The sequence below is a fragment of the Callorhinchus milii genome, unplaced genomic scaffold (genome assembly GCF_018977255.1).
Source record: "Callorhinchus milii isolate IMCB2004 unplaced genomic scaffold, IMCB_Cmil_1.0 Scaffold10, whole genome shotgun sequence".
Classification (NCBI taxonomy): Eukaryota; Metazoa; Chordata; class Chondrichthyes; order Chimaeriformes; family Callorhinchidae; genus Callorhinchus; species Callorhinchus milii.
The window spans coordinates 12,653,395-12,662,995 of NW_024704751.1; the positions used below are offsets into that span (position 1 = coordinate 12,653,395).

The 9,601-nt window shown below is 43.4% G+C and overlaps 1 protein-coding gene across 2 annotated transcripts in view; it reads right to left on the minus strand.

The window, feature by feature from the left end:
- The window catches only part of tfap2e (transcription factor AP-2 epsilon), a 37,867-nt gene that overhangs the window by 27,851 nt on the left and 415 nt on the right, over window positions 1–9,601 (minus strand). For both annotated transcript variants that reach the window (XM_007908743.2, XM_007908744.2), the window contains exons 1-2: window positions 9,540–9,601; window positions 7,830–8,291 (exon numbers count right to left, since the gene is read on the minus strand). The exon at window positions 9,540–9,601 is cut by the window's right edge. In XM_007908743.2, coding sequence (XP_007906934.1) covers window positions 7,830–8,291; window positions 9,540–9,566 — 489 coding nt within the window. In that variant the 5' untranslated portion in view covers window positions 9,567–9,601. The remainder of the gene's footprint in view (window positions 1–7,829; window positions 8,292–9,539) is intronic.

Consider the following 9,601-nt stretch of genomic DNA (forward strand, 5'->3'; position numbering starts at 1 on the left):
CAAACACACATGATGATGGGAGGCAATATGGGGAATGGGGATTGGGTTAATTGTCTATATATATATATACACAGTTTATATTATATATATTCCCCGACACAGTCAGGTGAACAAACATATTTATTTCTTTACAGTTCACACTGACTCCTCACTAACTAACATTCAGACCTATTTTCCCAACAACACACAAGCTTGAAATAAACCAGAACACGTTTAAATGCAAGATGTTGTTGTTTTTAACTCAATCAGAGCAAGAAATTGCATCAGCGTTATGTCTATGTATATCTATTTATAAGAAATAAACCGCCAGACTTTTACATTTTATTTTAAAATTGACTGCATGACATGTATGATGTTTGTTGCCCGGTGGAACTTAATAAGAAAGAACACTTCTTTTTTAGACTCTCACAATGTAGTGTGAAGTAAACTTCATTCTGTTCTGAACACCAAGTGGCTTTGAACGAGCGATTGGCTGCTTTTTGTATTCAATTCAAAGCAATGAGAATTCCCTTTCATATTGTTATTTATTCCTGACTTAAGTTTTTTTTGTTTTGTTTTGACGCATAATTGGGTGGCAATCGGATTGAATTCATGTCGAACTGGGGATTTACTGACAACCTCACTTGTTTTTTTGTGTCCCAGAGCAAACAGTAATCTGTGAGTGTTAGTTATTACTGTATCAATTTCACTTCTCTGCTTTAATCATTCAATTGTAATTGGAGCTTAAATCGCACAGTCAGTCTTTAAGGTGTGTTGAGGCAATGACACATTACTGTGTTTTTTTTCCCTAAATTCCTAAATCCCCTAAATTGCTAAATCCCTAAATCTCCTAAAGTTACCCAAAGTACAAGTTGAATGATAATCCTTGCATTTGACATCGACGTGTGTGTGTGTGTGTGTGTGTGTGTGTGTGAGTGGGAAGAGAGAGTGTGTGTATATGTGTGGGGTGTGTGTGTTTGTGGGGAGAGGGAGTGTGTATGTATGTGTGTGTGGGGGGAGTGGGTTGTATGTGTGTGGGGTGGAGTGGGGGCAATAGTGTGTGTGTGTGTGTGTGTGTGTGTGGAGAGAGGGGATCAATAAAAAATCAAGGTGGTTAAGTCAAGGTGTCTGGTAACATGTTAAGGGGTTTGTGCAGTCAGCATTTTCCTGTTAAAAAAAAAGTAGTAAAGAAAAAGAAGGTCGAACATTTGCGTGGATTCTGCCCATTAACCCGACCCTCTGTGCCCTCCCGGTTCACAGTGAGACACCCCGGCTCTGTGTGCACTGATGCGGGCACTTTACAAGCTGTCCCGGGGTGTGGATCTGCTGCTCCCAGAGCAGGAAGTCATCAACAGTAAAGCTGCCTGATCTCTGCAAGTCCACAGTGCAAGTCCTGACTCCTGCCCCCCCCCCCCCCCCCCCCACCCCCCTCACTGTGTGTGACTGTAATTCTCTCTCTGTGACTGTGATTCTCTCTCTGTGACTGTGATTCTCTCTCTGTGACTGTGATTCTCTCTCTGTGACTGTGATTCTCTCTCTGTGACTGTGATTCTCTCTCTGTGACTGTGATTCTCTCTCTGTGACTGTGATTCTCTCTCTGTGACTGTGATTCTCTCTCTGTGACTGTGATTCTCTCTCTGTGACTGTGATTCTCTCTCTGTGACTGTGATTCTCTCTCTGTGACTGTGATTCTCTCTCTGTGACTGTGATTCTCTCTCTGTGACTGTGATTCTCTCTCTGTGACTGTAATTCTCTCTCTGTGACTGTAATTCTCTCTCTGTGACTGTAATTCTCTCTCTGTGACTGTAATTCTCTCTCTTTCTCTCTGACTGCATTTCTCTGTGTGTGTGTGTGTGAGACTGTAATTCTCTCTCTGTGACTGTAATTCTCTCTCTGTGACTGTAATTCTCTCTCTCTCTCTCTCTGACTGCATTTCTCTGTGTGTGTGTGTGTGTGTGTGTGAGACTGTAATTCTCTCTCTCTGACTGTAACTCCTTCTCTGTGTGTGACTGTAACTCTCTCTATATCTGTGTGTGATCGATACTCTCGCTATCTGACTGTATTTCTCTTTCTCTCTCTCTCTGAATGTAATTCTCTCTCTCTATATATATGTATATATGTGTATATATATATATATTTGGGGAAAAATCACGTTTCAGCCCAACTCATGAAAATATATTCAACTCCAACCTATAATAGAGATGGGCAAAACCACAAACTTTTAATTAAAGTCCAATTCGGTGTGTCAAACATAATAATCGTTGCATTTGATAATATTTCTGTCTGAAATGTGAAGGTCGGAATCTGTTTGAGGCGCAAACAATATATTGGGACAGTGGGTAGAGAGAGAGAGAGAAAGATAGACAGTCACGAGGTAAATTCTACACAAGAGTTAAATGATATTTGGATTAAAAAAAATTGCCTTCATGGTTTGCCACGACGGCATCTCCTTGTCTGACAGAGACATAAATCAACTTGTAAAAAAATATACATAGTCACGGAAACTCAGCTCATAGATTCGACGCATAATGTTAATGCTTTGAAGTTAAATATTTACTAACACCGACACTGACACCCACATTCCCACCACTTTCTCATCAGCTGAAATATCGCCCGCACAGTACACAGTCACTACACTTTACAGTATATCCCGTGAATCGCTTTGAAACGTCTCGAAGGCTTTGTAAGGCGCTATATCAAACGCGAGGATTATTATTATTATTTCATCGTTAAAAAGTACAAATAATCTGACATTAAACGTGTAAATGAATACCTTCCTGGTTTGCTACAGGACACTTTTTGCCACAGATGTACAGTATTATGCGAGGATTATTATTAAATAAAAGGCCACAGAATCACTCTCTCCTGATATTTATTTTAACACAAATGCATATATGTTTGAAAAAGAAATACTGTACATTAAATCCTCAATCTTTGACTTCAAATAACACACACAGTTAAATCGGATGACGAGTAACTTGTGCTCCTGTAAACGCGGTGTAATTGTGTGTTTGTGCGTTACAGAGAGAGAGGGAATGTCTACTTCGTTTCTCTCTCAGCAAATCGTCAGATTAATAGCAGTTTAATTAAATTAAATGTGGAAAATATCACTTATCATTGCATCCCCAGACACTGCAAAAATGTCACGTACCGTTTGGCTTTGCACCTGAGTGAGAAAGGGCAATTGAAAATAAAAGGGAGACGGAGAAAATTGATACCAAAATATAAAAAGTACCTTCAACCCAGAATTCAGATGTCTGTTAAACGCTGGAACTAATAAAACTAATAACTGCGGTTGTAAACTAATAAACTTTGGGGGGAAAATATATATATATATATAAAGACCGCACTCATCTGTGTGTATTTTATTTTAATCCCGTTTTAATTTGAATTAAAATGTTTTTTTTTGATAATTCTGCAACAACAAAAAAAGAAACCTGTTTGACTCTGACGGTACAAAAAGGGTCGATAAATTGTGGAACCGTGTGGTTTGTATGTCAGCCTCAATACGAAAGATATGGGGCATCGATGAAAACGCGAGCACTATATTATAATATATTATAATATATATTATAGCTGCGGTGTATAATGGAGTCTGGAATCTATTCTGGTTACAAGCGGCGCTTATACACACACTCACACACAGTGGGAATTATTGTGTGTGTGTGTGTGTGTGTGTGTTCATGTCACAAGGATTGGGATACACTTTAGAGCAGAAAAAAATGTGGTCACTTCGATTCCGCGGCTGTTTGCGGGACAGACGCTGCTGTGCGCAATTGGCTGCCACGTTTCGCCCACAAAATACACAGTCACTACACCGTACAGTATATTCCGTGAAGCGCTTTGAGACGTCTCAAAGACGTGATAAAGCGCTGTATCAAATTATATATGTATATATATAATATATCCTGGGGGATTGTTTGGCTAAATAGAAATGTAAAGTAACATCCGATAATTAAACTTTCTCCCCCCCCCCCCCCCCACACACACACACACACGCTACAGATCATTATTATTATTTCATGGATTCATCAATGTTCAAACCCATCGGTCAATCAGTCAGTCAGTCAAACTTTAGCCTAAGAAGTTAAGGATTATTTGGTTCCAACAGATAGTATCTCTGGGGATCTCTATGGGTAGGTGCGACGCATGGAATTCTCCGCCCCCCCCCCCCCCCCCCCCCACACACACACACACTTACACACACACAAAAAAAATCCTAGAAAGAAATTAATAGACAGAAAGGGGCAAATGTGTGTCAGAGACCGGGAGAGCAGTTACACACTAAAACAAAAGCAAAACACTCCCATGATACACATCACAGGAGATATCAACTGAATGTTACTGAAGACCGCGGGAGACCAATTCTAGTTTGATGCTATGGTTTTGGTGCTGTGGGTTTGGACCGGTTGTGAAAAGGCTTAAGAACAGACTCAAGTGTGTGTGTGTGTGTGTGTGTGTAAAAAAAACACACACACACACACACAGACAGAGAGAACTGGTGTTCACAGAGTTGAGTTGAGTTGAGTTCCCCGACTATAGCAAAGCAGTCACTGAGCGAGTTTGCCCTCTTTAGTTTACTTTACTTAAGCGCTCTGAGATTCAGCTCTGCCCCAAGCCGGTGCTGCTGTTGTTGTTGTTGTAATGTTAAATCATTTCCATTAGCAAACGATTCTCTCCCATCCTTTCCTTTCTTTTGCCCCCCACCCCCCCGCCGTAAAAAAATTGTCCCTGTTTTGTTTTGTCTTCAATGGAGTGGAAGTGGAACAACACAGAGTGAATAGTGGGGCAGGGAGAGAGAGAGAGAGAGGGGGGGGGGGAGGATGGCAAAATCCGAGAATTATATAATAAATATAAAGGTATATATAAAGATTTTAGGGGAAACAATCTATCGAGAACCAGAGACTCGCTAAACCCACAAAACAGGGAGCAACGGGTTATAATATATCTCCTCACCTCTCCACAGCAGTCACTGCCTCCACAACACACACACACATTAACTGAACTAATCCGGAATGTGTCCCCATATATATATATATATATATATATATATATATACATATATACATATATATATGGAGAGAGAGAGAGAGATATCCAGGATACTTCTTTAGCTCAAACTTTGCCTTAATTTAATTGACCTAATTCATTGGTTAACTGATTCCGAACGCGACTGTGTTATTCTCTGGGCTCTGGTTGTATGTATTAATGTGTGTTGATGGGATTGTATTCATTTGCTAAATACGCGACGATGTCGACAACAAATGCAAACGACACGAAATTCTCCGCGTGGGCTAATCTGTTGGTGTGTGGGGAGGAAAATGCCTCTTATTACCCTGGTCTGCCTTCAATTATTTTTCTTCTGGACTCTGGTAATGACTAAAGCGCGTGTTTTCGGATTGTCAGGCACCTCTGCGCGAGGTTTCCCAACTCCCAGCCTCTCCCCGACCTTAAAATACTAATAAGTAATAATCCTGGCATGAGGTACAGCGCTTTTCACGTCTCCTCGACGTCTCAAAGCGCTTCGCAGAATAGACGGTAAAGTGAATTGACTGTATATGTATTTTTTGTGTGTGTGGGCGAAACGCGGCGGCCCATTGCGCACTTGGGATCATAAGGGGAGAAATTCAACGGTGAATTGGATTGGATTGGATTGGATCAGTAAATATGTGGGTACCGTCGCTGTTCCCAACGAAACAGCCCTGGAAATGGGGCACCAGCGACGGGGACTGCTGGAGATTTACTGTGATTATACGTTACCTTCCCAATCCCCAACTCCAACCCCAAACCCTTTGCTTTCACAAAACTTGTCACTTTGTATTACGATAATCCAGACACGGTTTAAGCACAGCCCAATAGACCATATAAATCCTTCACACAGCTTTTGGCGTAACAAAAAAAATTCATTCACACTCACACACACACACACTGCGCAAAGCGTGTCAATGAAAGAGCGACTCTGTTGATAAATGTCTCATTATTTTACACAGTGTGTTATTACCGAGGGATCTCTCTCTCTCTCTCTCTCTCTCTGAGTTTTTCTCTCTCTCTCTCTCTCAATGCCACATTTTGTTCACCAAGATATAGATTATATATATTATCTATATGTATATATATATATATATATATGCGTGTGTGTGTGCGCGTAAATTATAACCAATCCTTTACTACCCGGAACCCTCTCTGCACAGCGGAGTCAAACGGATTCTCATTCCAAAAAGACACACGGGTTTAACCTGTACCAAAATGGTTTAATGCCTCTGATTAATCTCCCCGTTTGACTTTCCAGATTAGCTCGCAATATAACGTTTAAAGAACAATTCTCGCAACATCTCTTGGGGTGGGGGGTGTTATATATATATATATATGTATATATATGTATTATATATATACACACGCGCACACACGACATATATTGCGTTAAATCGTCCCAGTTTCTACACAGTGGTTCGATGGTAAAAACAAACATTGATTCGATGGCGTTGGAATCAATTCTATCCCTTTATCATTTCATTAAACGGATCTTCTGTTTTTGTTTTCAGATTTCCAGTGTCTGCGGTATTTTGGGTGTTTTGCTAAACGGGGACTTCGACTCCGGGAATTCAGAGTAAAACGGGAAACGCAGTCTTTTCTAAACGAGTTTCTGCTCCGATTTAATGTCCTTTTCGGTCCCAGAGAGCGCGGCCGAGAGCTCAAAACGGATCAGAGAGGACACAGTCGATCCGCACTACAGTGTTATTGTGTGAAGCGCTTTGAGGCGTCTCGACGATGCGATAAGGCGCTATATCAACTGCGAGGATTATTATTATTATTGTTGTTGTTGTTATTATTATCACTTCCACACACAGTTAGTATTGTATCCTGTAAATCTACGTTGGTTTTTTTTAATATTATTTTTAAATATCTGACACATGCAATAGTACCCGAATAATGTTGAGTAAATTAAAGGAATTGAGGGGGTGGGGGGGGGGGTGGGGGAGGGGGGGGTATTCGAACATTTATTTGGGTTCATTTTAAGCCCCAAATCATTCCTCCTCCCGGAGTAAGCAAACGACTGTTTGCGGGGACGCTGCTGTGCGCAATTGGCTGCCGCGTTCCGCCCGCAAAATACACAGTCACTACACTTTGCAATATATTCTTTGAAGCGTTTTGAGACGTCTCAAAGGCGTAACACGGCGCTCTATCAAACGCAAGGATTATTATGTTAGTATTATTATTAAACTTGCTGCCTGGTGTGTCTGTGTGTGTGAGGGGCTCTCAGTGTGTGAGGGGGTGTGAGTGTGTGAGTGTGTGAGGGGGTGTGAGTGTGTGAGTGTGTGAGGGGGTGTGAGTGTGTGAGCTGGGAGGTGTGAGCAGGTGTGACATCTTATCTGCTCCATCCCGGGGTGGCTGAGTGTGCGTTTGTGAGTATTTGTGAGTGGTTCAGTGTGTGTGAGAGAGAGAGAGAGAGTGAGAGTGTTTGAGAGGGGCTCTCAGTGTGTGTGAGCAAGGGAGGTGTGAGTGTGAGCAGGTGTGAGCCTACCTCATCCGTGGTGTGTGTGTGAGAGAGAGAGAGAGAGAGTGTTTGTGAGTGGCTCAGTGTGTGTGTGTGGGGGGGGGGGGGGGGAGGCTCTCAGTGTGTGAGTGAGTGAGTGAGTGTGAGCAAGGGGAGGTGTGAGTGTGAGCAGGTGTGAGCCTACCTCCTCCACGGTGTGTGTTTGTGTGTGTGTGTGTGTGTGAGAGAGTGTGAGTGTTTGTGAGTGGCTCAGTGTGTGTGAGTGTGTGTGGGGGCTGTGGTGGGGGGGGGGAGGCTCTCAGTGTGAGTGGGTGAGTGAGTGAGTGAGTGAGTGTGAGCAGGTGTGAGAGCTTACCTCCTCCATGCCGGGGTGGCTGAGAGCGTGGAGAGCCAGGGAGTCCGCCAGCCCGTGGCCGGTGGCGTCCAGGCCGTGAGCGGAGTGCAGGAGGACATCGGGCCGGCGGACACCGTGGTAGTCGCGGCGGGGGTCGAGGCTGGCGAGCTGTGAGAGCCCCCGGGACTGGTGCAGGATGGCCGGCTCCCCCGACACCTCCTGCCGCTGGCGCTGCGGCCAGGGGTGCTGTTGGGGCGGGTGGAGAGGGCTGGGCAGGGAGTAGGGGTCATTGACGTGGCTGTGGTAGGACTCCTGGCTCTGGGGGTAAGGCAGAGGCTGGTAAGGCGGTGGGAAGTAAGGCGGCTGGAAGTCTGAGGAGGGGGTGTGAGAGAGAGGAGGCGCTGCCGTGTAGGGAGTTTGGCTCATGGACCCCAGTTGGGCCAAACGGGCGCTGTGACTCCCATTGACACCGTCGTGGCGATCCTGGGAGAGGGAGACAGAGAGACACACACCGTTTAGGTCGATGTTTTTGTGTTGGTCTTAAAGACACGAGACAGAGAAAGACGGAGAAGTGGAACCCCCCCCCTCTCCCCCCCCCCCCCCACACACAAAAAAAAACACTCGTGTTTATGCCATCCCAAACCCACCCAAACCCACCCGCCAATTCCCTCCACGACCCCTCCCTTTCCCTTTCACCAGAGAGAGAGAGAAATATTTATATTTATACTCTGCACACACCAGCCTTCCAACTCCCCAAACCCCTTCTTTATTCCCCCAAATATTTATTGATGTATTTATTTATTTATTTGTACCCCCTCCCCACTCCCCCACAACCCCCTTTTTTTCCCCCTTCTTTCTCTTTCCTTTCCTTCACGACATTTGAAAGTGGCCGCTCGCATCCTTCCTTCTCTGTTCTGTTTCTGTCTCCGTTTCTCTTTTAAATTGAATTTCGTTCTGAAATCGAAATTTCCCCATTTATTTCTCCCACAAAAAACACACACACACACACACAGTCCCGAACTGTATTCCTGTCCAAAACAGCGTGAGAACACATCACTTCGGCCGCTCTCTCTCTACACGGAACACTCAAAACTCCCTGTTATTCCCACACACACACAGAGAGAGAGAGAGAGAGAGAGAGAAAGTCCTTATTTCAGAGCCACTTAAACAGAACAGATTACAATAAAATCGAACGAAACACTTAAAAAAAACCTGTGTTTTCTTTTCCTTTGCACTTTTCCTTAAAACTCCCCTGAAATTTATTTGCATTAAACCCACAAACGTTCGCTGCAATTCAGGTCTGAAATTCACGCGAGTTTCAATTCGTACCCATTTCTCTCTCTCTCTCTCTCTCTCTCTCTCTCTGTGTTGAAATATATATATGTGTATTATATAAGTTCGCCAGATATAATCAAAGCCGTTAAAATAATCGGTGTCAAGTAAGTGAGACAGACGTCTGTGTCCTGTGCTGAGGGGGGAAAAAAATATTTGGTCGGAACATAAATGATTTTTTTTCGCCCCGCGTCTGTTTTTTTAATGAAAATAAATGTTTTTTTTCAGACTCTCTCTCTCTCTCTCTCTCTCTCGCGCGCGCGCGCTCTCTCCCAATTTATTTCGGTGCCACAAAAACCCCACAAATAAATTATTTATTATGTTATATATATATATATAATATTATATATGTATATATATTATTTTTTCGCTCACTCAGTCAGTCAGTCACTCACTCACCATAGCTGCGTAAGTGTGAACCAACATCGAGGCGGAAATCCAAATCCACAGCTACTAAAGTT